Here is a 27776-nt window from a genome sequence, read left to right on the forward strand (position 1 = left end):
GGTAAGGACTTGAACGGACGGACAAAGGAGGTGTGCGAGAAGCAACCATCTATTCACCATTTCTCTTCATAGCTGATTTAGCTTTCTATAGCGTCAAAATTCATCGTTTTTCAGGACGACAGTACCATGGTGCGATCAACATGAGGAGTTATTAAATGCTCTAACAGTCCCTGTCACAGCGAGCTGGCCGGCAAGTGCCCTTCCAGTCCTTTCTCATCTGAAAATATTCCTTACTCTCTTCCCAATTTTAGAGGTAACCAATTTTTTTGAGAACGTGAGATTTGGCGTAAAATTTGCTCACATCTCGATCATTCAATTCTTTCATCTACCTCAGACTCTCTTACTTCAGCTGAACATGAACGGGCTTCCCTTCCGCGGCCGACTTGTAAATGGCTGACACTACAGAAAAGTTGAACTCGAGCCTGCTCCTGGAAAGAGCCACGCTCTCGCGGCCCTCGATCAAGTCAACAAAGGACAACAAGGGACGGTGGTTTGCGTCTTCCCATCCAAAAGCAGGGAACTTCTCCTCCCTAGCATCGACCTTGCCATCGACATCCACATAGTGTACGAGCTTGAAGCCCTCCTTCTCCTGATCGACTTCGTCCTTGTAGTCAAAGGTCGGAACCCATTCCCAAGTCAATCCTCCAGTTGTGCCGTCGACGTTTAGAGCAACTTGAGGGTCGCCATGAAAACCGCTTGCCCGCTCCCACCCAAATGGGATGACAGAACCGTCCTTGAGTGTCAACGTTAAAGATGCGCCAGCGTGGGTTTCCACGGATATGGCGGTCTCGGGTGGATCGGCACCAGTCTTTGGCGTGGCTAACCAGGCATGATTGACCGTGGCAGCAATAGGACGGAGGACGTCGAAGAACATGGTGAGATCGTAGACACCCCAGTCGAAGATGGTTCCTCCACCAGATTTCTCCCTTTGTAGAAACCATCTGCTCGATGGCTGGTACTCGATACCAGCACGAGCGCGTGGTTGGCGGTTGACGAAGCAGGCATGATACACAGAGCCAATTCCACCAGTCTCGATCAACTGACGGGCGCGGTCCAAGGCCCCGTTTCCGAGATATCGAAAGCTGCATTCTCCAAAAATCCGACCGGAGCTATCACTCGCAGCTAGCATCTCGGCCATCTCAGCCTCCGAAGTTGCCAGAGGCTTCTCGCAGAGGACATGGCGGTTGGATTTGAAGGCAAGAAGTGTCGCGGCGTGGTGCAGCCATGGAGGCACAGCTATCACGACAATGTCGCGGTGCTGCCCTGGAGAACTGGCGAGCATGGCCTCGGCATCCTCAAAGACCGTGGCTTTGGGAAACTTGGCGAGCAATGCTTCTCGAGCATCTTTCGAGGGATCGGCAGCAAACAGTTGGACATCATGCCCAAGGCTTTCTGCTGCGACGCCATGTCGCCATGCGATAGAACCAGCACCATAAAGGTAGATTCGCCATGGCGAACCGGCTCCATTGGTTTCAGTCATGTTGGGAAAGAGTATGCACAAGCTCGATAGAAGGATTTGCAAGATTGTTTGGGAAGATTCGACCTTCAGCCAGTCATGTTGCGTTGGACCCGGGGATAATGGCGAGCAACAGCAGCGTAGATGTAATGCAGGCGAACCTAATCTTTCCAGCTGATGTCAAGAGCATCAGTAATGCTCACACCTTTCCATTTACCCATCGCAATCCATCCCGACTCTCCGAGCGCTATGCTATGATGATAACGGATGATGACTTGCCGTCTTTTCGAGCTTCGTAGGAGTTGAATGCTTGCCCCTGATTCAGCAGTCTAGACCATACGATACAAGGACCCTAATTGTTGATTCCGGGGTAGACATTGCGGGCCGGGTAACCGTATGTCTCATGCATATGCACATCTGTACGCACATCTCTATCTCCGATGATAAAGCCGCTAACGCGCGTACAATGGCGGGATCTCGCGTCTATCCGTCCCGCAGTGAGCAGGCGTCTACATTGGTATCTTACTGCATAAGACGGCCCGCTGCACCGATCGTTTAGCGCGGCGTTGCATCGGTTCTAGCTTACGAAGGTCTTACAGACAGGAAGGATTTTTTATTGTGTGAGATTTAAGGGATGGGGGCGAAGTCCCAGACTCCAGACCAGCAAGGGGTCAACTACGGCAAATTCTACGGGTATCTGAGTTCCCGAACGTGGAAGATACACCGTGGTGATAGGGGGAGGTATTTATTGCATGCCAGGAACTGAATGATAAGGTAGTTTTACCTGTGTTAGCAGTTATCAAAGACGTAAGAGCAAGCTGCAAAAGTTCATCCGCATCGTATACTCTGCCTGACTACCTTATTCACTCAACATGGGTGAAGTACCAGAAGTTCATGGATCTCGAAAGGTCCTCAACGTTGGAATTATCGGCTTGGGAGAGATTGCCCAGGTATCCCAGAGCCCACTTTACCTGTTCTCTACAAACGATGCTGATCTCTCGCCATAGGTATCTCACATCCATGTGTTGAACAATCTCTCCAGCTGCTACCGCATCACCTACATCTGCGATGTGTCTCAACAAGCTCTAGATCATTGCAGCAAGAAGGTTGCGGGAGGAACACCCAAAACTACGACCAGTCCAGAGGAGCTCATCACTTCTCCCGATACTGATGTCGTTGTCATCTGCAACGTCAATGCTTTCCATCCTGAACAAGCAATCCTAGCCCTAAAGCACAACAAGTATGCTTTTGTGGAGAAGCCTCTCGCGCTGAACTATCGCGACCTGGATTCCATCATTGCTGCAGAGAAGACCTCTGAGGCTAAGGTCTTTGTGGGATACCAGAGAAGATATGCGGAGGTTTTCCTGGATGCTTTGAAAGAAATCGAGAGCATGGACAAGATAGAGTATATCCGGGTCAGAGGTGAGTGTCATCAATCAGTGAGCCAATACATAAGCAACTGACATTGGACAGATATTATTGGGCAAAATAGTTCTTTCGTCGACCAGTCTGGTATATTTCCGAAGAAGTATACCGATTTCTCAAAGGATGCGGTTGCAGACATGCACTCAGTTGAGGAAGAGATGGTCAAGACGGCACTTATTGACGAATGTGGAGTTGAAGCAACCCCTGAGTCGATGACCTTGTTTAGGCTGTTCACAGGGTAGGTCACGTTGTTACCCAGCCCTTGGCGCATCCTACCTAGTATACACCACTAACATTTGGTCCTCACTTCATAGACTTGGCGTTCACGATTTCTCTGCTTTGCGTGAGATGGTTGGCATGCCCTCACGAGTTGTCGGCGCATCCCTTGGGTTGCCAATTTGGAACGTCCTGTTCCAGTACGAGGGCTTTCCAGTCATGTATGAATCAGGAATTATCGACGTGCCCAGGTTCGATGCCCACATTGAGATCTATTCTCGACGAAAGATTGTGCGCGTCGATTACGATACCCCGTATGTGAAGGGGCTTCCTGTCACTATGACCATCAGGGAGAGGGTCGACAGTGCCAAGGGCGATGGCTACCAGGAGCGCACGGTGAGAAAGACCTACGAGGATCCTTTCACGCTCGAGTTTCTGGACTTTTATCATTGTGCGACGAACAAGGCGTCCCCAAAGACTTCGGCTGTGGATGCTCGGGAAGACATGGACCTGATCAAGATGATCATGCAGGCTGCCTATCCCTGACAGGCTTGGCTGACAGATTGTGAATGGCACGTCACTAGACTGCGGATACATGGAATGACATTCATCTCGGTCCTAGTCCCGAAGCGAACACGACTTAATGTTGAGTATATAAACCCAGTGTTCAGTTCTTCCATCCAATCTCCAACATCTCCTTAGCCGACACAGGCTTGATCTCAGGAAAGATGTCATTGAGGCTGCGTTCCGGCTTAAAGTCGAATTGCCCCTCTTCAAAAAGTATTCCAAAAGTGGCAAGCATCCCTTGCAGTGCTTCTTTTGGAAAGTGTTCATACGCATAGCGGTGGCCAGGAAGCTCAGTGATCTTGCCCGACTTGAGTAATTCCAAGGAGTCATGAGTCTTTTTGAACTCAGTTCCTGTGTTGCACAGTGTCAGCACCTCTGAGCCAGGTACTTGTCGTAGGAACTAAACTTACCCCGAACCTCCTCAGCAAGCTGAAGAAACTCGTTCAATGAAAGCTTGGTACCAATAACGTACGACTCCTTCTCCCACTTATCCAACGTCAACAATGCCGCCGTGAATTTGGCGACGTCATGACTATACGTGAACACGACGGGGGTGTTTCCGAACCCTGGAATGGCGGCCTCCTTGGAAGCCGCGTCAATGAACAGAGTCATAGGGCTGAGGTAAGACTTGACCTTGGGCATGCCCCAGTAATCGAGGAAGAAGCCATTGCATACAATGGTCCACTCAAGGTTGGTCCCTTCTAGCTCAGACATGGCTGACAACTTGGCCTGAGCGGCAGGGAACCAGGCTTGACTACCAATAGTTAGACACTGCCATAGTAGTAAGAAGAAGCTAGACATACTCGGGACGGTACTTGACTCCAAAGACACTGGGGATGAATCGACGCGTGACGCTCGATGCTTTAGCAGCATGGATGAGAGCCTTTTCCGCGTCTGGGGGAGCAAGGCCGCCTAGGGCTGAAATGACTGTATCAACCTTGTTTTCTTCCAAAATCGAGACGAGGCCGTCGACACTTCCGTAGTCTGTGGCAATGACACGGACGCCCAGGAGCGCTTCCAGCTCAGCATTGGGCTAGCAAGATCAGCAACCATCCTTCAGTGCCTCTGTTAACGGATCATTGGACTTGCCTTGCGTCCGAGGACGATGACGCCGAATTTTCCTTGTTCCACGAGAGCCTCAACAATGGCCCTACCAATGCTTCCGGTGCCACCAGCCACGAGAACGGTCGCCATTTTGGTGGTGGTTGGATTTGGGACTTGGACCACGTTCAAGATGAAAGGTTTAGGCAGAGGGAAGATGCAATTGCAAAGAATTCGATTTCAAAAATACTCACAGAGGGCTCCTACAAGACCATGACCTCTTTATGAACAATCATGACGAGTTCTCCCACTCGGTATCGTTCTTTGACCTCCTCACAACATTGAAATCTGGTGTAGGGTGACTAACTCCATCCCGGAGTTAGCCGAAATAAGCAAAGCCGAAATCCCACATCCCACATCGCTTGACCCCCCTGTCAAAGCCAAGATCCCACATAGCGTGCTTTTCCCAGCCAGGGATGGCTTGTTAAGTTGAATCCCACATCCCACATCGTGAGTTCTCCTTTCCCAACTCAGCTCAACTTGTCAACTTGGTCAGTTCACTCGGACTTCCCAAGTCCCCGTCTTCCGATGTCTGCTGATCCTTCTCGATTCTACTGCAATCATGCCGGATGCGCCCGTTCGTACAAAAAAAGGGAGCACCTCTTACGTCATGAACGGGACCACTTGAATTTACGTCAGTTTGTGTGCGCAGCATGCTCGTCTTCATTCAACCGAAGGTATATCTGTATTACAATCTTTTATAAACATTCAAAGACTCAACTTGTCTAGTGATTTGCTCAAACGTCACCAAGCCACTAGTCATCCGTCTGAGGAGGCTGCTCAGCAGACAGAGGAGGAACCAGCATCGAAAGAGGACGTGGGAGTCCAATCGAAAGAGGCTCCAGCTGCTTCTGAACCAAATAACTCCTCGTTTATCAGATTGGACTTTTTGCTCAACAAAGGGCTGTCTGGATTGAACCTTTCCTCGAATCCAACAACCCAGTTACTCCAAGCATCCTCTCGGACTGAGCTTGAAGCGTCGTACTTCCTTCACTTTCACCCACACTGGCCACTCTTGCATAAAAAGACTTTCCTACAGTCAGAGAATCCTCCGGAACTGACCTCGGCGGTTTTGACAGCTGGCTTGTGGGTGCTCGGCACTCCAGAAACGAGAGATAAGGCCCGGTTTTACCATGATGCCTTGTTGAAGGTGCTTGATGCACAACTCGTGAGTATTACAAACCCAATTGACCATGGCACTCTGACCAGCTTTTAGTTCAAGTTCAATAATGAAACCTTCAAAGACTCGCCTGGTCCTCGTGCCGGATTTCTCGCCCCGTTCCAGGTACTTCTCATTGCTTTGATTCTTTCGACATATCGTGGAGCAGAGACGTTCCCCTCGGCCATAATCAACAGCAAGCATGTGTGGCAGCTATTCGATACCATGGGCGTCTATGATCAGAATGCGATCAACGATCAAAACTCGAGTCTGATAATCCGCGAGTGCTACCAGAGGTAAGCTGCCAGGCCCTATTGAGTAAAGCGCGTGCTAACAAACCGAGGCTTGCGCTGCTACACTTCAAGGTTCACATTCACCTCAACTCTCTTCTCATGCGTCACTTTCCACAATTCAAACCGCTCGAATTCTTGACCCCGAGCATGCTCAAAGTCGAGGTACCCTCTCCAAACTCATATTGGGATGATGATGAGGCAACATTTCCCCAACGGGTGCAAACAGCAGGAACACTCGCTAGTCTAGTCCTTCAACGCACCGATTTCACGCGCGCATCGGATCTTGTAGCTTGGGACTTTTGTTTAGGGATGGTCATTGGGTGTTATTTGGTGAGACCGGCGGATGATGGACATCGTGAGCTGATAAAGCGGTTGGATCCCTTTTTATTTGCACATTTAAAGCACCCTCAAGTGTTATAGATGAAAGAACGGATGATTATTTTAGTGTTAGTAGTTTGTAAGACAGACAAACCTTTACACTACTTATGCGATCGAAGATTAATCACGAAATCTTAAGTCCTCAATATTCCATGTTGGGGAATGTCTGATCTGATCCCTGACCGGGACTTCACGTGCGGAGATAAGATCCTTAAAGACCGAGAGCTGCGACTACGCAAAGTTTCAGACGCCTCACTTATAGCGCCGTAGATTAGATTCGTACGAGTTAAGCTTTCCTCGGCAACTTGTGGATGTCGTCAACGCATGGCATTCGGGCCCACAACCCCTATTGCTGACCAAGCTGATCTAGCATCTGCACCAAGAGAAGTTGGTATTATCCCGAGCATTACTAGTGATCAAGTTCTTGGAGGAAGAAGTTTCCCCGTCGGTGCGATGCCATTCTTCCTCTCTCCGATCTGGGTCTGATATAAAACGATGTCCGTATCCTAACCACTTCAACTAACCATCCGATATCCTTGCTCAGCACCTAGAAACTCAAACATCGCCAAATCGCCCACAATGGCAGACCAACCATCCAACTCAATCTACCTCACTGCCGATGGCGAACTAACTGTTACATCTGTCACGGAGAAGTACACCCCTGAAGACTCGGAATGTTTGATTAGAGTCAAGTACTCGGGCATCAACCCCTGCGACCTCAACTTCTACCACATCGGTCTCAACTCTTTCATCACCGGCTTCGAACTATCCGGCACCGTTGAGCAGACAGGTCCAACCTCTCCTTTCCTTGTGGGAGATGTTGTCTGTGGCATCCCTCCCCTCATGGTCCCGATGCTTTCCTCGTTGGGAACACATCAAGACTTTGCCATAGCCAAGTCTGAGCTCCTCTACAAGGTACCGGATGGCCTGTCACTGAAGGATGCTGGTGTCATCTGCATGGCAGCCCATACAGCAGCTGATGCCCTGTTCAACGTTCTGGGCCTTGGCTTCGCTGCAGCAGATGTCACCGGTCTTGATCCAACCGGAAAGGGCATTTTGATCTGGGGAGGGGCTAGCAGCGTGGGTAACATGGCCATCCAGATGGCCAAGGCCGCTGGCTTCGAGTTCATTTTTGTGACAGCCTCGGCTAAAAACCACGCCACCCTTAAGCGCCTTGGAGCCACACACTGCTTCGACTATAAGAGCTCAACAATCGTTGAGGACATTTGGAACTCGCAAAAGATCCTCGGGGTGAAGCTGAGCATGGCCTTTGACACCGTTGGAAAGGGCGCCGTGGAACACGCCTCCACCGCTGGAGAGAGCACCCCTTCGCTGGCCAAGAGGTCCTTGTCCCCGGATCGGTCGGATACTCGTCTTGTTTGCACCCTCCCAGTTGCGGCGGATTTGGAATACGGGTTTTGCACCTCGTACCGTCCCAGTGGTAGTCATAATGCCATGGGAGCACCCCAAGATCCAGAGGCGCCTAAGCGCGTCCGTGGGGTCATGGAGTATTTCTTGGCAACGGCGGATAGAGCTGTCAAGCTCCCGGTTGTTACAGCTGTCACTGGGGCTGAGGCTGGCATTGAGGCGATCAAACGGGTCGCCCGTGGGGATGCAAGCCAGGAGAAGCTGGTTCTTGAACACCCTCTTCAAGGTTAGGTGATGCGCACATAGTTAGTATTAGTACAATTAGGAGGTGCTAGATTATGTGGAACTAAGCTATGAGTCTTGGCTTAATTTACCACCCTATCTATACTCGTAACAAGATCTTAGCTCGACAACCTCGAGCGATCGACAAGGTTGGAGATGACAATTAAATCCCCGAATCTATCTAAGCCCAAAGCACTAGCAGGAGAGAGACTCCCAAGCCAAGAAAACTGCCTGTGATCCTGTTTGCAGATGAGGAACCCACGACAGCGAGCGTTGGCTTAGCAACTCCAGATCCCTCAGAACTAGGTGGTGCTACTTCGACCGCTCCTGTGACGGTGATCTCAGGACCACCCAAAGTCAAGGTTGTTCCATTATAGACAGCGACAGTAGCAGGAGCGTACGTAGTTTTGTCGTCTGTGACTCCAGCGGCTGGAACAGCGTAGGTAGAGGTCTTGCCGGCCTCGACGTCAACGATCTCAAGGCCAGCTGTTCCAAGGCGGACAATCTGCTCGCCAGTCATGGTAGAGACGATACGTCCAGAATACTCGGTGGGATCAATTTCGGAGTAGCCATCCTTGGGAACGGAGTCTTTCTGGCCGTCGCTGGAGGAACTGCCCTCGTCGGACCCTGGCGCGGCCGGGGATGAGTCGGCGTCTTCCGAGTCATCCTGGCCAGCATCGGCATTAGGATCCTTGGAGGGGGCGCTTCCCGAACCAGCCTTGGTGTCCTCTTCCTCAGAGCCGGGTTGTGAGCCATCCTGGCCGGCATCAGCACTGGAACCCTCAGAGGGAGTGCTTGCTGACGCAGGCTTGGCGTTCTCTGCCTCAGAGGATGGGTTATCCTGGTCGGCAGCGGTGCCAGAATTTTCGGAGGGAGTGCTTCCCGGAGCAGCGTTGGTGCTCTCTCCTTGAGGGCCACGTTGTGCGTCATCCTCGCCGGCCTCGCCATCAGAATCCTTGGAGGGGGTGCTTGGTGAAGCAGCTTTGGTGTTCTCTTCCTGATGACCGGGCTGTGGGCCATCCTGGCCGGCATCGACATCAGAATTCTTGGAAGGGGTGCTTGGCGAAGCAACCTTGGTATTCTCTGCCTCAGAGCCGGCCCCCTTCGTCGTCTTGCCCCCCTGCTCATCTCCATCGCTACCTGCAGTCTCCTTCTGGCCCTCTGCCTCGGTCTTGCCAGGTGCTGGCTTTTCCTCTTCCTCCTCTGAGGCATCCTTGGTAGGTTCTGGGTTAGAGGGTTTCGCTTTGGTCGGTCCTGGTTCAGGGGCAGCGGTAGCCTTGGTCGATGCGGCTGTTGTCTTCGGCTTGGCGGGGTCCGCCGTTGTTGCTGTAACCGGGATCAAGTTGTCAAGAGGCTTCACGGCATATGGAGGGTCAAAAAGTCCGAACTTGTTGTTTTTGATACCGCAGTGCTTCCAGTAAGGATATCCCCACCGCTTTGCATCAATTGGGACAGCCAGGAAGGGGTTGCAACGAGTATCATCATCCTTTACAGGGGCTATTTGGGTGGCCAGATGCGACCTGTTGTAGTTGCCGTCGCAGTCTATTCCCAAGTCACTGAGATACAGTTGTCGGGTAGATCTTCGTGTGGTCGTGTCTTCGGAGTTGCTGTATGGCACAAGGGTTGAAACCTGATCAAGATCAAAGCCGAAGATTGCTCGGCTGGTTGAGGGCCCGAGGGGGCCACATTCATTCCAGCCGTACAGGGTGTTGACGATCATGTAAACAGACGGCGAATAGCTATCGATATTAGCCGGCGGTTTTAGTGATGCCTAGGTCAACTGAGACTTACAACGTGTAGTCGGTTTCGGTGTCGACGAATGTAGATGGGTAAGAGTGGTTGCCAGTGGTGGGCCAGTAGATTAGATCGACAGTACCAGCATACCTAATCACAGGTTAGCAGACCTTACAACTTGTTTGGCGTGTCTACCAACATGCTGCAGTAAGGAGAGTTCCAGAGAGTCTCGCCATTGGTAGTGTTGATGTATGAACAGGTGTTCACTGTAATGCCGTTCTCGTCGACGGAAGGGGCTGAAGTGATGGTAGCGGATTCACTTTGTGTTGTAATGATACTGGTTGTCGAGTTCGAGGGTGTGATGGCAATAGCTGGAGCAGTTAGACAACCATCATTCCGGCTCGACGCGAGATTTCCATACCATGAACATGCTGAGCCCCGATGGCTAGTAGCCCCATCAGCGTCCACATCTTTTGAGTCGAACCAAGGTTGCAGGGAAATGCAAATCGAACAAAATCAACAACTTGAGGTAGAGTGAAAGTAAAGAGCGACGATGATTTTAGGAACCCCAACAACTAAGCGCAGTTTATGGTCCACAGAGGGCAGTGCTCTAGTAAAGAGAACGGATGAGGATACCCTTCTCGTCCACCAGCCCGGTTATTCACTGCTGCCTATCGGCCAAGCCGCCGAGTGGTAACGGTGGATACTGCGGCTGAAAATGAGGGCCATCAGTAACAGCCCCCACCAGGCTCAGACCGCCACGCAGCCTGATCTTGCTCCCCTGAAGCGCCGGAAATTCACATCAAGCTAAGCCCTACGCCCGGTCAACGTAAGTTGACAGGCGTAGGGTTCCTTGGGAACCAGAGATGTGAAACTGCTGTCAACCAGGGGCCTGGCTGAGCTATTGCAAACACAACAATCAACCAGTTTGTAGACAACAACATCATTAACTCAGACCCATGCTGCGTACCCGCCTCACGCCATTGGGTTTTAATGCCTCGTATATTGATAACTGTGCCTTTTTTGTCGTGGTTGTTGGATTCATGCCAATATTGCAGATAACAATAAGAAAAAAGATAAAGTGTACCCGCCTCGGTTAAGGGGTCAAGACAGCCACACCGGCTTCTAGTGCTGATTCTGGATAGTAAAAGCGGTCATGTGGACGCGAAGGATCACGTTCGGCGCACCTGCTGCGGCGCGGGTTTAATTATTCCATGCCAAGCCTATGCAGGCTGGCAGACTACCTTCTTACCCCTGGGCTGGTGCATCCCGACAGCCGAGCCTGATTTTCTGTCTCAGACCCAGTATCTCGCGATGCCGTTAGGAGGGAAATCTTTAGATTTTACTCTTCTTTAGCATCAATGGAGGCAAGTATGTCATTCCGGCGCCATCACTTGGCAGCTGCCGTAGCAAATTTACTATTGGCCTCATTGCCAGTTTGTCAAGCCAGCAGCCCTTCAGCAATCGTTATCCCCCCGAGTCAGTATTTGTAAGTTTCTTGTGTGCGAGCTGGAAGGAAGTCTTTGTTTAACGCGTACCCAGCGAGGGGAATGATGGCCCTTGGAGTAGCTTCAACGTGCGAGTCGGTACAACACATCAAGATGCCCGAGTTCTCGTGTCCACAGCCGCACCGGCGACGCTGGTGATTCTTTCGGAATATGGCTGCTCAGAAAGAATCTTTGACGATGTCCCTACGAATTGTGCTGTTTCACGAGGCAATTTATTCAACCCAAACGAGTCCTCGACCTGGCACAATCTTGGCATCTTTGGAATCAATGACGGAGAAGTCGGTCTAGGGGCAAATCTGGGATATCAACAACCGGCGCAATTTGGCTTGGATGTCCTTGGTGTCGGCCTTGTGGATGGAAGTGGAGGTGCTACCTTGAAGACTCAAACCGTTGGTGGTATTGCTACAGCATCTCCATTCTATTTGTGAGCTGTGACTACCTATGATGCACTCCCTGATAGCTGACTTTAATCTAGGGGCATCTTTGGCATCAACAACCAGCCGTTGAACTTCACATCACTTGGCAACTTTTCTTCACCTTCATTCCTTACCACTCTGAAAGACCAGAAGCGCATCCCATCTCTCAGCTGGAGCTACACCGCAGGCGCGATCTATCGTGAGTGGCTTGATCTGCTACATGTGCTGATTGTTAACATGCTCCAGGTCTGAAAAAGGTTTATGGTCAATTGATCTTCTCCGGCTACGATACCTCTCGTTTCACCGAAAATGCCATTACCTTCACCATGGCAGACGATATCACCCGTGATCTTGTGGTAGCACTTCAAGCCATTATATACAGTGGCGCTGATCAGGCCTCTCTGCTACCTTCACCCATCAACATCTACATTGACTCGACTGATCCCAATATCTGGCTACCAGAGTCAGCTGTCAAAGCCTTTGAATCCGCATTCGACCTCACCCTCGATGAAGACAGCAACCTATACCTAATTAATGACACGCACCACAATTCGCTTCTCAAGTCGGACGCCGAGGTCTCCTTCCGCTTGTCAGATGTTCTCGATGGTGGTGACACCGTCACAATCACGCTGCCCTACCAGGCATTCGCGCTCCGAGCAGAATATCCGTTAGTTGAGAAGAGTAGCTATTACTTCCCTCTCAAGCTGGCCGCCAACGAGTCACAGTACACGCTTGGACGGACCTTTCTGCAAGAAGCGTAAGCCGTCCCGGGAAATTGCTGTTATGGGACTGATACTGACAGTAGTATAGCTATCTAACGGCCGACTACGAACGACACGTGTTTAATGTCTCACAGTGCACCTGGGATGGGGGAGCAGAGGAAACTCTCGTCACCATTCTTCCCAAGGGCTCTCAGTCCGGTTCGAATTCTGATGGCGGAAAAGATTCAGATCCGTCAGATGAAGACCCGCCAGATGACTCTTCCGACAACAAGGCACAGAATTCATTGAGTACTGGTGCAATCATTGGCATTGTTATTGGAGTCGTCGCTGTCATCGCTGCCGCCGGAGCCTTCTTCATAATCCGGAGACGTCGACAGTCCGCAAAGCAAGCGCCAAATGGGCCAGCGCGGAATGAGGAGACTGATACAGGCGCAGACTCTCCTGGGTTCGGCAAGAGCGAGTTGCATGCGGATGCTATCAAACCCCATACGGAACTGATGGGTGACGTTCATCACTTCCATGAACTACATTCTGAATCGAAAGAGGCGGTAGGCCAGACGGGAAGGGGTTCTCCATTGTATGAGTTAGTGGGGAGCGATGTGCCAAAAGTTCCGGCAGAGTATAGCAATCAGCCATCTCCGGCTCTATCAGTGGCCGATGGTGTGGAAGGAGAAGCCCGTTCAACCAGTCCTTTAACGGAAACCAGCTCGAAGACGGGTGAGGTTCCCAAGGCATAAACCAGTCATGCTGAGTTTATATTGGCAGAGGGGATGCTGGCGTTCTTCTTGAACGGGGTATAAGTCACGTCTAGTAATAACTCAAGCGTATTAAGTGCAACTAAGTTTTAAAAGTGCGAGTGTATCCTTTACATATTGGATTCCCTTGTGAGGGAATTACGGTTGCCCAGGAGCGTGGTGATCCCGGCTTAGCGAGTGCAGGTGTGCTGATCATCCCCACATGGAATCAGTCTAGGACACCCAAGGAAGATGGCGCACTTCATCCACCAATCCGTCGAACACATATTTAGTTTTCCAACGTAGTATTTCAACAGCTACTTCCTAAGACTGTTCCAATGTACTATGTGCCCTTACCATGCCGTTGGCTTCTTGTCATCATTGCAGATAATACTAATGATTACGAGACACACGAGAATCTCTCGAACATGGAGCCCTTGTTCCACCTGGCGCCCTCTGAATCGTCTATTTACCCGCAAGGACAAGTCTATGTATATCTTTTCCCATGCACCTAATCAAAGACGTCCATTACATATCGCACATTCCTTTGCTCATCAAACCACTTCTTCGCCTCCTCAACGCTCATTTCGCCCCCAGATCTCTTCTCCATCTCAGACCTCACCTTAATCATAACCTCTCTTACTGAATCAGCCATAGCCCTGGAACCACACACATACACGGTAGCACCCTTCTCCCAGAGTTCAATAAACTCTTCCTTGTCCTGCCAGATGCGGTGGTGGACATATTTGCACCCGTCTCCGTGTCGACTGTACGCTCGTCGCACATCTACTGCACCGAGCTTCTGCCAGTCGTCGAACTCGTCACGGTAAAGATCATCTTGATCAGGAGCGCGGCACCCAAAGAAGAGCAGACTTGGCGCAAGCTTGCGACCTGATTCGATCATGATGGCTCGTTGCTGGATGAAACCCCTGAACGGTGCAAGTCCTGATCCAGCCGCAATGCAGATTATCGGGGTCTGTTCTGGGTTTGACGGCAAGCTGAAAGCAGCAGGCGATGACCGGATGGCAACTTGTAGGGTGTCGCCATCAGCCAGAGAGTCGAGATAAGAAGTTGCAACACCGTTATATGTGCCTTGGCCTGATAAAGCTGGCCCCTTGAGCACGGAGAAGGTGATTGTCGCGCGAGACTGGTTCCACAGTGGAGATGAGGAGATCGAGCTAGAAAGGAAGTCAGCAAGCGATGGAGCGACATGAGAATGAAGCACTTACTATTGACGGATCCGGATGGATGGCAGCATCTGCAAAAAGTCTCCGATAGGTAGATCAACTGAGGGATACCGTTCCAGGATTTCTAGAACCGACACACGCTTGTTCCCGACCTCCTCAACGTATCTTTCCTCGGACAGGGAGGTTAGAGCAGCTTTGGTCGCTTCATCAGGTGCAGCTTCGGCAATGGCAAGAAGGTTCTTTCATAGTCAGTTGGAATTCTGTCACACGTGTCTTGTCCTGCATTGACTCACCCTCTTTGTGGCCGGCTGCGAAAGCTCAACGTAGGAGCTCAACACATCCAGGGCTGACACAGACGTGTCCGTGGGGAGTACTGTCGGCGTACTGCTCGAAATCTCAAGATGAGCATCCATTGGAAGCTTGAACCTCCTCAATGCCCGACGAACAACTTCCTGTGGATTAATGGGCAGAACGGCAAGGTAGTCTCCCGCCGTGTACTGCGTGCCTTCGGGTAATTGCACCTCAATGTGCTTCTTCTTGGACTTAACATCGGTGCTGCTCGTGAGGGTCTTGGTTTCGACAACCGTGGCCTCCTTGACATCTTGGCGGAGGGTAAGAGTCCTAAAGTTAGAGCTCTTGACGCTCAATCCCTTTTCTGCAGAACTCTTCTTAGACTCGGCGTTGTAACGTGCCTCAAGAGCAGGCCACATGATGTTATCCTCCCATGCCTCAAAGTCACTGAAGACCATGTTCTCAGATGCATCAGTAAGGCCAATGTCGACAAGCCGAGTAGCACCAAGCTGCTCAAGAGTACGGTCCACAAGCTTGGGAATGCGGTGGAAGGTCTGCACCCAATCCTTGTGACCACAGCCAAAGACGGCATATGAGACATCCTTGAGTGGCTTGGACTCTTGGTCAGCCTTCTCAACCCACGCAACGAAATGTCCAGCATTATCAGGAGGCTGGCCCTCGTATGATGCGGTGATGATGACAACAGGTTGGTCCGAAGGCAGATTTCCATTCGCCGTGTCAAGACAGTCAATTTTGGTGACGTGGAACCCGTGCTCTGCGGCGTCGGTTGCGACTCTCTGCGCCAAAGACTCGCATGTTCCACTATTAGATCCATACAAGACCGTCATAGGGACACCGTCTTTAGCATCAGAAGAGTTGCCATTCACCCCATTTGCCTCTTTCGTTTCGGAGACAGGCAAACCAGCCAGACGGCGTTCAAGAGTCGTCGGTGTAAGGTTATCTCTTAGGATCGCCCGCATGTGCATGTCCTTGGGCTTAATAGTCAACGTCTGCTTGAAGCCAAGCTCGTAGCTAGGATCAAGAACAAAGTTGAAGTTCTGTAAGAGCATAACCATGACGAGCAGAGCTTCCTGCCAGGCAAATGGCCTTCCGATGCAGGCTCGCATGCCATTGCCAAAGGGCTTCCACGAGTTTGGGAATTCCTTGTTCAGCCTGGCAAAGTTTTCGTCAAACATGCGTTCTGGTTTGAACTCGTTTGCATCGTCGCCGAACACCTTGGGGTCGAGTTGTGATTTGGCGAGGAGGTTCAGAATCGTCTCTCCAGCCTTGACAGGATACTTGCCTCCAAGCAGAGTGTCTTCAAAAGCCTCAACAGTGAAGAGAGGAATCGTGGCGTTGATACGAAGTGTTTCTCTGAGAACACCGTTCAGATAAGGGAGCTTGGAGAGGTGTCCAACTTGGATAGGCCCTTTGCCGACCACTTGATCCACCTCTTTCTGAGCAAGCTGGTAGGCATCGGGATGTGTGAGAAGCTGATAGAAAGCGAAAGAAAGCAGCCCGGAAGTGGTTTCGTGTCCTGCAATCAGGAAGGTGATCAAGTTGTCCATGATACTCTCGTCGGTCATCTTCTTGCCGGTTTTCGTGTCCACGCCCTCAAGCATTGCTGTCAAAAGGTCCTTCCGCGTGCTTCCACCTGCTTTTCGAGCGTCGAGAACCTCCTTGGCGGTACTTCTCATGGTTTCGATATCCTGTTGGTACTTCCGGTCGCGCTCGCGGTAGACGATTCCGGGTAGAGGCAGCCGTCGAGGCTTTTCTCCAGCCTCTGTGAGGAAATCGCCCATCGCCTCGATAAACGGGTGCAGGACTGGAGAGTAGTAGCTGTTGAATCTGTAGCCCATGGAACACAAGGCCAGAGTGTCCAGAGTTAGGCGAGTAAAGTCATCCGTCACCATGATGGGAGAATCAGGTCCGTATCGCGCCCACTTGAGAGCCAGTTGGGAGGCAATGTCGTGCATTTCGTCAAACATGCGCTGGATCGACAATGGGCCAAACGCTGGCATCAACACTCTGTGAGCGATGCCCCAGTTCTCCTCCCCGAGTTTCGCCTGCGTTCATGTTAAAATGTGCTATGTCACTGTCACCGGATCAGGTACTTGCAGTAAATAGTCCATCGTGAACTCCTTCTCTAATTTCCTATATAAATATCAGTCTCAGTCCAAGGTCGCTGCGAACAAATCAGACTCACAGTAAGTGCCGAATTGACACACTTCTTGAACCGCTTCTCGTTGCACGTCTCGTTGACCAGAGCTTGTGTAGAGACGATGACGACAGTTCGGCCAGGGAATTTCAAACGGTAGATCTCGCCTTAAGATTAATCGTTAGCTGATTTTGGTTGCCTCTCATTAGCAAGGGCAAACTCACCATGCTGCTCAGCAAGCGACACCATAGATCCCAATGGGAACTCAGGGTCAATTGATTTGATGTTCCCCAACAGAGGCAAGCCCGCAGGCGTTGGAATCTCGACTGTCTCGGCCATGATGTTGACTGTAGGTTGAAATGGAAAAGTGTTCGTTGTGACGCAATCTTTTTATTTTATCTGACACGGAACCCCTGAGTCAAAGTTTTCTAGGTACCTCGGCTCATGGCGAATGCATTGGCCAGTGCCATTCCAATGTCGCAATCTTCAAGCTCAACAAGAAGAGCCTCATCATTTTTATCGGCGGCATAGCCATTGGAAGTAATATCTCCGGTTTCGTATTGACGTGTCGGTCTAAATTGTTGGGCTAGTGCTCCGATGGGTTCCACTTAGTCCCGGAGTACCGAGGCTCAAGGGCGATCATCGGAGTTTTCTAGCATCATGACAGAAGACATAAAGTCCGGACCCTGTCGAGATAACATTCTCTTAAAAACCCCTTATATTATTTCTGGGTTCTCCTTCCGATATAGGGAGTTGCCTCCGAGCTAACAGCAGTATCATGATCATGATAACATCAGGATCATGACAAACACCGAACCCCGAGCCTAGGAAGAAGCTCCCGAAAAGTCATCTGGTATGAAAGTCGCAAATGGCGTCCAAAACGCCGAAAAGATCCCCGTCGACGCAAAATCATAACCCTCAGAATCATCAAGCCATTGCGTAGTCTCAATTCCCTGCGTCTCTGGCACAGCTGTCGGCTCTCGTGAGGCAGCCTCGGCTTTTTGCCGAGTCTTCTCGACCATGCTCCTCGCGCGGTCGAATAGTTTGTAGGCCGCATCAGCCGAGATATAAGACTTTCGCATCCCATCTAGAGCAAGCATACAGAGTGCCAAGTTATGCCTTGCCAATTGGCTCGATGATCGCCTTGATGACGTCAGTTCAAGTAGGTGGACCTGCATCGGCGGGCCGAGAGCAAGGATTCTGGTAAGCCGTTAATGGGATAGTACCACGAGATTTCGGAGCACGTACGCAACACTCTGGGTGTATTTTATCAGATCCTCCGCCATCATCGAGTTGACAGCACTGGTTGCGTCAGAAGCCGCCGCCCGAACCTTGTTATTCGCCAACGTCTGCCAAGAGTCGACATGATCTTCAAGAACCCCATGGGGCGTTTCGCGGAGGAACGGCCGGTAAAGAGCAATAATTGCCGCCCTAGAGCGAGTTAGTTTATGCCTTATCCATCACCCCATAAGACTCACTGAACATGGAGTCGAAATTGGTATAAATGGGACTCTAGAACTGAATTTTGGTCGTATTTTCCGTCCGGGAACCAGTTGGCTCGGATCTCATTCTCGTCTCTCTCAATGTCGTTTCTTGACGGCTTTGCCCCCTTGATGGCATAGTTGGTCGACAATATTCTTCCTAAAACACGTGTCACTCTGATCAGGCCTAGCCACATGCCAAGCAAAGTGCCAAGTTGCTCGGGTAAGTAGTACTGGTACTCCGGCGGACACACAGGGCTAGTGTCATATGGCCCAGGCATCGGAGTCGAGCAGTGATCCAGAGAGATGCGCATTGGTCGGCCTTGGCCCAGCGAGAGCCAAACTTCACGGTAATAGATGCACCACCAAAGACGGCGCCATGATGGTTGAATGCCTTCATGTGCTGGGGATGTAAGCATGTGCAGGCCGATGGTATGAGACAGACTAATAGCGATGCCGTTCCAATGCCAAGGTCCCATGCGATCTTCGGCATTGGCGTAAAAATGTCCCATAAGGAACACGGACTGAATCAATGTAAGTTTGTTCTTCTCGTAGTCTGCATCATACAACGCCTATAAGATTATCAGTAGAGCCGGGTGAAATATGACTGGGATAGTGTGAAGCTCAAACTCACCTTGGCTCGCTGATATGCCGTGCGCTTAAACCCAAGCTGGGAGTCATAGAAGCTTTCCGCAAACAACTTGTCATCGATGAACTATGTGAGCCGTTAAAACTGCCCATAATCGATACCCGGAAAACGTACGCTCGCGGCAGACACAAACATGCTCCACAGAAGCAACAAGCTGAGATGGCCTTTGCTGTACTTGTTGAAAAAGTCCTCGGGGTCTAGGACTGGCTCAAAGGGGTGGTTGTAGTGGAAGTAAGCTCTCACGAGAGCTTCTCGTAGCTCACGAGGAGGCAGAGAAAAGCATCCTTTGAACCGAAGATACTCTATCTCCTCTGGTCGAAGGGATTCCATTGACGGCATAGCTACGAAAGCATGGTTGCTATTTGTTGACCGCTGAGGGTTGCAAATGTCTATGACAAAAGCGGGACCTCTTTTATCACCTATATCATGTCAGGACTACTAGTTGTCAAGGTCCATGAATGGGTGTACCTGGGTAGAACGGCACTCGGTCGACATGACTCTCACCCTCCTCGAGAGTCTCGGCCCATGCTGAGGTGTCATTGGCGATCGCAGATGAAGTTGGGGTGTCGAAGCTTTCGATGTGCTCTGGTTGATGAACTTCTGCGGATGGAGCTGGCGGAGCTTCGTAACCAGCGGTCTCGTGTCCAACGGGAATGGTTTCCCGACTGGCCACATCAGGAGAGTGATTTTGAGCCCGAGGCAACTGGTTTGGGGACGTATGACCATCAAGCTCTCCAGGCCTCTCCCATTGGGGTTGCTCATAGTCCGTTGCTACAACGACGGTACCATGTTGTGGGCTCTCGGTTTGCGACGTATGGACTTCTGGGGTTGGTTGTCCGTGCTGAGAGGGACCTGGACTATCTTGCGCCTCCGATCCAGGCACTTCAGGCAACAGGTCCGTATTTCTATATCCAATCAGAAACCCGACCATCTCAGATGATAGGCATACTTACCGTCTCCGCTTGCGGCTCTGTATCTCGCAGAGGACATTGTCCACGGCGCAATTGGCGCACGGTGGACCAGACAAGGTGACGGTACACCTAACCTTGCGAGCGTTGCAGGCCTTGCATGCTACGTGGGCCCGCCTATGCGGTCTGTCATTGCTTAGTGGCATCGTGTTTATCGCCTTTCGTGTGGTCGTTGTGCGAGAATGAGGATAGAGCCAGTTAGGAGGAGAGGGCCGAGGTAGTTATCTTTGTAAGCGGGACCTAGACTTTAACCGTTAGGCGGGGCGTTAGGTAAGTATGCGAATTGCGCAAATGCTCTCTCTACGACTACATATATCACTGGCAATATTTATCCCCTATCTCTATGCACTCATAGAGTGGACCGACAAATTAAGCATCTCCGCCTTCCAAAGATCGCTAAAAAAAATAAAGAAAAAAGAAAAAACACAAAAAAAAAAAAAAAAAAAAAAGGCAAACCAGCCTTGGAGCATCCACTACTGCAGTACTGAGCATGTGATGGGAGTTTGTATTCGGGCGGTTTTGAGCACAAAGATCATGCAGCCTTGGAGCAAAGTCAAAAGAGCGCGGTATCCTGAAACTCCGCATCAAGGACCTTGTTAAGATTGAAGTCCGCTCCGCAGCCGTCACTCAGATTCGAGTGTCTTGTCTCAAGGGTCAGGTATAGGGTGTCTCGAATCACCTCGGCCATATGTGGGTCCCAACCAATCCCAACCGCCTATCACCGATCAACGGTGCAAGACCTCGACATTCTGGTCGTGATGTCTTCTTTCTTTACCTCGATACATCGGAGGCCTCGGCAACCCTCGATTCTACCCCGCGTCTCACGTGGAGTTCTCAATCATAGTATAAGTATATCTTCTGTTGAGTGTCTGACTTGATTCGAACTATCACTCCAACAAATAGTATCAAGATGGCCCCGCCTACTCCCCCTGATTCATACTCTTCTCTCTCCTTTAAAGACATCTCTGTCTCTCATGTGCCTGCGGACTCACCCACAGCTACCAAGGTCCTCATTGTGGCCTTGAATCGACCCACCAAGTACAATGCTGTGACCGAAAACCTTCTCAATGAGCTGGAGGCAGTCTACAACCTGATCAACAGCGACGAAAGAGTTCGCGCAGTTGTTCTTACCGGCACTGGTAAAGCATTCTGTGCCGGGGCTGATTTGGAGGTCGGCTTCTCCGGATTGCTCGCTCACAAGAAGAGCCCAGAAGCTTTCAACAAATTCCGAGATCAGTATGTTTACCCTTATTCCTGACAACTTTCACATTACTGACTACTCAGGGGCGGCCGAGTTGCTCTTCTCATTGCAAGATGCATCAAGCCAACCATTGTTGCGATCAATGGCCCCGCAGCTGGAGTTGGTCTCACCATTACCCTCCCTGCGACCATCCGTGTTGCCTGGTCAGAAGCCAAGGTTGGTTTGCCGTTCTCACGCCGAGGCTTAACCCTCGAGTCGTGCAGCGCTTTTTTCCTCCCACGACTTGTCGGTCTGTCTAATGCAATGCATTTGACTACTACGGGCTCGACGTATCTTGCCTCTGATCCGCTGGTGAGCGGCTTGTTCTCCAAGTTGCTTCCCACGCCGCAGGAGACTGTCTCCTACGCGATCAAACTCGCAACCGATATTTCAGAGAATACGTCACTGGCCAGCACCAAGTTGATGCGCGACATGATGCTTTACTGCCCGCCCACGCCGGAGGAGACACATGTCTTGGATTCCAAGATTTTCCTTCATTCGGTGGGCACTAAGGACAACGTGGAGGGTATTAAGAGTTTCATGCAAAAGAGGAAGCCCGAGTTTAGCGGAACAATTAACCCCAACGAGTTCCCCTCCTGGCCGTGGTGGGATGTTGCGGAGAAGAATGAGAAGAAGGAGAAGAACGCGAAGCTCTGAGTGTGATATCTATTGGCGTCTGAGAGAGACGTAAGAATGTATCCAAGAAGCAGTCCATATTCTCTGTTGCTCTACTTCCGTGCCCTCTGAACCGTGTAGAAGGCTAGCCCTTCCTGCGAGGTGCTAAAAGTCACCATGCTACCAGCCGGGAAAAAGTAGACGTCTCCCTTCTTCGCCACTGACTTATTCCCAGCACCATCCACCATCTCAAACACGCCGTCAAGTACGACAAGAGTTTCGTTGTATGGATATTTCCCAGTCAGAGATTCGCCTGCAGTCATTCGGAAGAAGCCGCAGGACAGGGGATCTGCAGAGGAAGCCTGCCTAAAACAACTCATTAGCCTAGGTTAAATCTTCGGTTTAAGTTTGTGGTTCTGGTGAACATACGTTCCGTATATATCGCCCAAGAAGGCGTTTTTTGTGCCTCCAACTTGGGGGCACTGGAAGGAGTCTTGGGCATTTGGGAAATGCACTATCGGAGTAAGGAATGAACCAGACATTGTAAAAAGACGAAACGGGCTGAATCAGGGCAAATGTGTCTTATCAGTCGCGCGGTGCATAGAGTGTTACTATGCAGTGAGTCTTGAAGCTCATGGGAGATGAAATATTTATTATCCGTTCGTTTTCATTTCTACGACGAATTCGGCAAAAACTTGCGAGCCGCCCTTACGGTCAGCTACTTTTCTCCTATGGGCTAAGTTTCCCGGGTCAGATATCACAGCTCTTTACTGCAAACGGTAAAAATGGTAATCATGCCATCACCTCTATGAAGTGGGAAATTCACTCCCTTTCATCGCCCGTCCTATTATCATAGTACGAAGGCCAACGGCTATGAAATTGAGGTGATTAAAGAATCCATACGAACTTGCTCCAAGAGACATGGGCCTCTTTTGACATCTCCTTCATAGCAGAAGCCATTCTTCTTATCAGTTGCAGCTTTGGGCTCTCTTGCCATATTTATCTTCGAGTGCAAATTATAGCTGAGTACCTACGTATCATAGCCATGATACATGCCAACGGGACAAGACGCAATCGGTTGCCCTTTGAATCCCTACAATACCCCAACGAAAGATCGAAGATTTAAGGGTAGACATGGCTCAAAACAAGAGTGTTATGTTAAAAGGCCCGATATGTTGCAATCATTGCTAAGAGGGACTCCAATTCTCATAAGTCCATAGAAGGCATGAGGCACAGGAGCAGAGACTACAAGTTTCAATAATATAACGGTACTAATCTCCTTGCAGTTTATTGAAGTGACCCAAGCAGCACTAATGAATACATGGAATTAAGCTGGGACACCTTCAATCTCATCGTGACGACCCAGTGGAGGTTCAAATGCCTTCTTACCCCTGAAGAACCAGTCCACTGCCGCGACAAGAAACACGACGCCATACACCACAGAAACATAGTTCATATCTAAAAGGATCATTAGCATCATACATCAAGATGGGCAATGCTTTTCAAACTGACTGTCTGCCTCGACTGGTTGATAAGCTGGGAATGAATACCTACGCCGGTCTTCATGTCAGCACATTGAGATCACAAGGGCGATGATGGGCAGTAATCAGTACTTACATGACAAATGTGAAGAGCGCCCAGCAGAGAAGGACGACATTCGAGACTAGTCCGAAGCGACCCAACCAGAATGGTCCATGCGCTATGTTTTCACGGCCTCGGATGAGAAGAAATGTGATGGGAATCGAGTATGATAGATAGGGGAGTACAATGCATCCTGAAAGAACGCTTCTAATTGTTAGCGTCGAGTAAATAGTTGATATAGGAACACTATACCTGTTGAAAGCCGTAGTGGAGGCGAGATACAGGCAGCCCAAGATGGACGCCAAGAGACAACTTGTTGCATGGGCATTCAATGGCACGTCTAGACGGGGATGAATTCGTGCAAGAAAGTTCGAGTAAGGGAGGCCGCCATCTCTAGCGAAGCTCCAGCAAAGTCTTGATGACCATGTATGGCAGGCTACCAAACAACCCGAGCCAGTGCAGATGATGAGGGCTTCAAGGGCAATGGCGCCGCCTTTGTGTCTCAGTGCCTGATGGAAGAGTTCCAGCATGGGTACCCCAGTTACGGTTGTCGACACCAACTCGAAGTTAGTCAGGCTGAAGAGCATGGAGATGACGAAGCCAAAGGACGTGATGAAGCCGATGGTTACGGTCCCCATGATGGCGATCGGGACCATTTTTTCAGGGCTATGCACTTCCTCGGCCAAATGAATGGCCGTGTCGAGGCAGGAAAATCCCCAATTGACATTGATGAGGCCAACTATGACGGCAATGCCGTTCTGAGTCCATCCAGTATTATTGATGAACGTGGCAAAGACGAACTTTGGGTCCTGGTGTGTTTCTGCCGAAGCCGGGACAGCTATCAGAATCACAGCAAACGAAATGAGGGTTATGTATAGTGAAATCGAGGCGATCGTTGGGAGGAGTTTTCCAACACAGTTAAAGAGGAAGATGAAGGCGTTGGCCAGTTGATAACACACGACAACATGCCACGTCTTGATCTCGCTGGCGAGGGGTGTCAGGACTTTCTACTTGGTTAAGACATAGGATAGGTGACTTACAAGTCGGGATGAGACAATTGGTAGCAACCAACTGCTGCCGAAGAGATGGAAAGGGCCACGCTCGCCGAGGCGCAGATGGAACCCGCCCAGGCTAACCAACCGGTGATGCAGGACGCCGCACGAGCATAACGCCTGGGCGCAAGTTCCGCAGCCCAGAAGATCTGCCCAGCTGCGTTGGGCATGGCACTGGCCAACTCAGATAGAGAGACAGCAACGCCCACAGAAACAAGTGCGAGTAGAATGGTGCCGTACACAAGCAGACATGGGCCTCCAGAGTTGACACCAGTGATGAGCGCCGCAGAAACTCCCCACCAGGAGTTTGTAAGAGAAAAGCCAACACCGAGGACAGACCACACTGAGAAATTGCGCTTCATGTCCTGGGAGTAGCCCATCTCGGCCAGGCGCTCGGCGTCGCTGTCAGCGCTGCCCGTCCTGACCTTTTCGACATCTGGGTGGTTCTTCATGATTTCGAGTAATGTGAATGCGTCAGATGGGTACTCAGTGACGTTGAGATGAAAGAGAAATTGGTAGCAGAAAGGGACATTTTGTGTGAAATCTGGGGAAGGATATGTCCGACTCGAGAACCCTGGGTTATCGGCGGAGCCCCTGTCCCGATGATAGGGAAATCTGGGGAGCCCCGCATCTGGACCACAAGGAGATTAGCTAGGCTATCTTGGGCGATACTTGAAAAGGGAAAATATTGCGGCTCTTATCACATGCAGCTGATAGATGCCTTGCTCGTCATCATGGGACTTATGATCCCGTGTGAAGGCAATTAATTAGGGTGTACGCCAAGATAGGAAAAAACGCTGATCAGAGAACCTCAAAAAGCTTCCTAGTAAAGACGGGGACTTATCCTCCTGATTACGCTGGCAGTCGATCGCCTAGCCGAGCTTAGTTTCAAACGGGGATAGGAGCCTAGTCGACATTTTTGTCCGTTTTGGGTTTACTTTTGAGCCTCTCGCTTCTCAGCCCATCTCGCATCCAAATTACATTAACATCCAATGTGCTGGTATGTCAAAGCTCGGCTCGGACCATTACAAGCCACTTGCACACTGAGACGGGCTCACTCGCTTATCAACATGACCCTCAACATCCCACTCGTCGCTGCTGTGGCCGCACTGGTACTCGGCCTTTACAAGTTTGTCCTATACCCCTTGTTTTTCTCGCCATTGTCAAAGATCCCGGCTGCCCACTGGAGTAGCCATGTCTGCCCTCTCTGGATATACTACATTCGCTACAAGAATGTTGAGAATCAAACCATCCACGAACTTCACAAGACCAAGGGCCCTATCCTCCGCACGGCGCCGAACCAGCTCGCTATAAACTGTTACGAGGGTGGATTGAAGACCATATATACAGGCGGTTTCCACAAGACCGACTTTTACCATAACCGATTCATCAACTATGGGTACATACCCCCTGGTGCTTAGATGACATGCAGTCTGATCGCTAATGCTAACTAGAGTTGATCCCATGTTTGCCATGTCTGGCAAACCTCATTCGGACCGCAAGCGCATGCTCTCCCACGTTTATTCCAAGTCCTACATCCTGGCAAGCCCTACAGTTCGAGAAACAACCAGGGCCGTCTTGTTCGATCGTCTGATGCCTATCATCAAATCTTCTGCCGATTCGGACAAGCCCCTCGAAGTCTTGGAAATACTCGCGGCATATTCGATGGACGCCTTCATGACATACCAATTTGGGCTGTCACTGGGCAGCAACTTCTTGCAGAATGCCGAAGAGAGGAAATGGTACCTCGACACCTTTTACATCAGGCGGCCTTATCTCTTCTGGACTACTGAGCTCCCCAAGTTCACCTCTCGTTTACGGAAGATTGGAATCAAGCTCGTTCCAGATTGGGTTGAACGATCAACCACTGATCTCGAGGACTGGCAGATGCGTATCTGCGACAAGGCCGAGAAGCTTCTCGCTGCTGATATGCGTATTGCGGCTGAGGACAATCCAGTCGTGTACGCGTGGGAGAGAAGCGCCTTTAAGAAGCAGGATGGCAAGACTCAAGCTCTCAACGGGCAAGCTTATCCTCGTCGACTTGAGATCGCGAGTGATATGTACGACCATAACGCAGCTGCCCACGAAACGAGCGGTGATACCCTTACGTATGTTTTCTACGAGCTTTCCCGTCGACCGGAACTTCAGGATCGACTTCGTCAAGAACTTCTCAACCTCTCGCCTCCGCTCAAATACCCCAGCGCTCCAGACGAACTGCCTGATCCAAAGTCGGTTGACCAACTGAGTCTGCTCGACGCTATTCTCCAGGAGACCTTGCGTCTCTGGGTTGCTGTGCCAGGTGGCCAGCCGCGTGTTACTCCCTCTCCGTCATGCACACTCGCCGGCTACGCAAACATTCCACCTGGAGTCCGAGTCCAGTCCCACGGTTTCACGATTCATCGCAACCCTGAAGTGTTCCCCGAGCCTGACGAATGGATTCCCGATCGCTGGCTTAACCAGACACCTGAGAGGTTGTCCGAGATGAGGAGATGGTTCTGGGCATGGGGTAGTGGAGGTGCCATGTGTATAGGGAGCAACATTGCCACACATTGTAAGTTGTGATTCCCGCCGAGTTATGGCAATGGACTGACACTATTGAAGCAATGAAGCACTGTATTGCTGGTGTTTATACCAACTACAAGACGACGATTGTGAGCGCACCCGATATGGAGCTAGCCGAGGGTTTTACTGCTGGTCCAAGAGGGGGCAAGCTGGAACTGAGTTTCCAGCCTGTTTAGATATTTGGGCTCGACTGATAGCAATGGCCATGGTGATGCATGTCCCGTCAACATCTTGACTCCAGCATGCTTCGCTCTAGCGGCCTCAAGGCGAAGTATTATGCTGATGCCGTTTATAACAATAGTTTGGTTACCTTTCATAGAACCCATATCATTAAATTCCATTTCACGCATTTTAGCCACTCGAGATATGTTTAGCAAGAAGTGATAAGAAAGCGAGAGTCTGCGAAACTTCCGCCCTATCTCAGCTTCATTGCGAGCAGAGGTCAACCTTGGGGTCAACTCGGGGCCCTAAAAACACTGAGCAAGGTTATTACTATTTAGATTCTCATCTAGATTTGTATGGTTCGTTTCTACCTCATAATCGATTCCTTCCTGAAACTCGGCTACAAGAAGGAGTAAGTGGTGACATTGGTGACACTGGTAGACTTCACTTTAATACTGAGGCTTTTCACAC

General features: G+C 50.6%; 10 protein-coding genes and 2 pseudogenes across 12 annotated transcripts, besides 2 other annotated features; 6 read left to right on the forward strand and 6 right to left on the reverse strand.

Annotated features, from left to right (window-relative positions):
- Positions 1-340: 340 nt before the first annotated feature.
- Positions 341-1480, reverse strand: NCS57_00480700 (GFO-IDH-MocA domain-containing protein; the record flags this gene model as incomplete). Its single annotated transcript, XM_053054757.1, has 1 exon — positions 341-1480. One exon carries the CDS (start codon positions 1478-1480, stop codon positions 341-343), a length of 1140 nt encoding a protein of 379 aa, XP_052916917.1.
- Positions 1481-2328: 848 nt separating this feature from the next.
- On the forward strand, positions 2329-3643 carry NCS57_00480800 (GFO-IDH-MocA domain-containing protein; the record flags this gene model as incomplete). Its single annotated transcript, XM_053054758.1, has 4 exons — positions 2329-2406; positions 2464-2878; positions 2930-3119; positions 3196-3643. 4 exons carry the CDS (start codon positions 2329-2331, stop codon positions 3641-3643), a joined length of 1131 nt encoding a protein of 376 aa, XP_052916918.1.
- Positions 3644-3764: 121 nt separating this feature from the next.
- On the reverse strand, positions 3765-4858 carry NCS57_00480900 (NAD(P)-bd-dom domain-containing protein; the record flags this gene model as incomplete). Its single annotated transcript, XM_053054759.1, has 4 exons — positions 3765-4015; positions 4075-4418; positions 4468-4697; positions 4754-4858. 4 exons carry the CDS (start codon positions 4856-4858, stop codon positions 3765-3767), a joined length of 930 nt encoding a protein of 309 aa, XP_052916919.1.
- Positions 4859-5495: 637 nt separating this feature from the next.
- NCS57_00481000 lies at positions 5496-6637 on the forward strand (annotated as a pseudogene). Its single transcript has 3 exons — positions 5496-5933; positions 5982-6220; positions 6268-6637.
- Positions 5496-6637: a sequence feature.
- Positions 6638-7174: 537 nt separating this feature from the next.
- NCS57_00481100 (PKS-ER domain-containing protein) lies at positions 7175-8254 on the forward strand (the record flags this gene model as incomplete). Its single annotated transcript, XM_053054760.1, has 1 exon — positions 7175-8254. One exon carries the CDS (start codon positions 7175-7177, stop codon positions 8252-8254), a length of 1080 nt encoding a protein of 359 aa, XP_052916920.1.
- Positions 8255-11340: 3086 nt separating this feature from the next.
- On the forward strand, positions 11341-13362 carry NCS57_00481200 (Peptidase A1 domain-containing protein; the record flags this gene model as incomplete). The annotated part of the gene is made up of 6 exons (XM_053054761.1): positions 11341-11350; positions 11417-11468; positions 11522-11911; positions 11963-12102; positions 12150-12660; positions 12714-13362. 6 exons carry the CDS (start codon positions 11341-11343, stop codon positions 13360-13362), a joined length of 1752 nt encoding a protein of 583 aa, XP_052916921.1.
- Positions 13363-13870: 508 nt separating this feature from the next.
- On the reverse strand, positions 13871-17334 carry NCS57_00481300 (Bifunctional cytochrome P450/NADPH--P450 reductase; the record flags this gene model as incomplete). The annotated part of the gene is made up of 6 exons (XM_053054762.1): positions 13871-14537; positions 14589-14785; positions 14840-16903; positions 16956-16991; positions 17044-17162; positions 17220-17334. 6 exons carry the CDS (start codon positions 17332-17334, stop codon positions 13871-13873), a joined length of 3198 nt encoding a protein of 1065 aa, XP_052916922.1.
- Positions 17335-17819: 485 nt separating this feature from the next.
- On the reverse strand, positions 17820-20239 carry NCS57_00481400 (Zn(2)-C6 fungal-type domain-containing protein; the record flags this gene model as incomplete). Its single annotated transcript, XM_053054763.1, has 7 exons — positions 17820-18195; positions 18244-18426; positions 18474-19048; positions 19111-19191; positions 19240-19544; positions 19594-20030; positions 20079-20239. 7 exons carry the CDS (start codon positions 20237-20239, stop codon positions 17820-17822), a joined length of 2118 nt encoding a protein of 705 aa, XP_052916923.1.
- A 764-nt stretch (positions 20240-21003) lies between these two features.
- On the forward strand, positions 21004-21990 carry NCS57_00481500 (uncharacterized protein; the record flags this gene model as incomplete). Its single annotated transcript, XM_053054764.1, has 2 exons — positions 21004-21329; positions 21378-21990. The coding sequence occupies 2 exons, from the start codon at positions 21004-21006 to the stop codon at positions 21988-21990; spliced, it is 939 nt and encodes a 312-aa protein (XP_052916924.1).
- A 71-nt stretch (positions 21991-22061) lies between these two features.
- NCS57_00481600 (Cupin-3 domain-containing protein) lies at positions 22062-22490 on the reverse strand (the record flags this gene model as incomplete). The annotated part of the gene is made up of 2 exons (XM_053054765.1): positions 22062-22314; positions 22378-22490. The coding sequence occupies 2 exons, from the start codon at positions 22488-22490 to the stop codon at positions 22062-22064; spliced, it is 366 nt and encodes a 121-aa protein (XP_052916925.1).
- A 785-nt stretch (positions 22491-23275) lies between these two features.
- NCS57_00481700 lies at positions 23276-25123 on the reverse strand (annotated as a pseudogene). Its single transcript has 5 exons — positions 24570-25123; positions 23782-24513; positions 23566-23733; positions 23461-23498; positions 23276-23406 (listed from the first exon to the last, which is right to left on the reverse strand).
- Positions 23276-25123: a sequence feature.
- A 528-nt stretch (positions 25124-25651) lies between these two features.
- NCS57_00481800 (uncharacterized protein) lies at positions 25652-27319 on the forward strand (the record flags this gene model as incomplete). The annotated part of the gene is made up of 3 exons (XM_053054766.1): positions 25652-25980; positions 26036-27132; positions 27183-27319. 3 exons carry the CDS (start codon positions 25652-25654, stop codon positions 27317-27319), a joined length of 1563 nt encoding a protein of 520 aa, XP_052916926.1.
- Positions 27320-27776: the final 457 nt, after the last annotated feature.

The sequence above is a fragment of the Fusarium keratoplasticum genome, chromosome 3 (genome assembly GCF_025433545.1).
Source record: "Fusarium keratoplasticum isolate Fu6.1 chromosome 3, whole genome shotgun sequence".
NCBI classification, from domain to species: domain Eukaryota; kingdom Fungi; phylum Ascomycota; class Sordariomycetes; order Hypocreales; family Nectriaceae; genus Fusarium; species Fusarium keratoplasticum.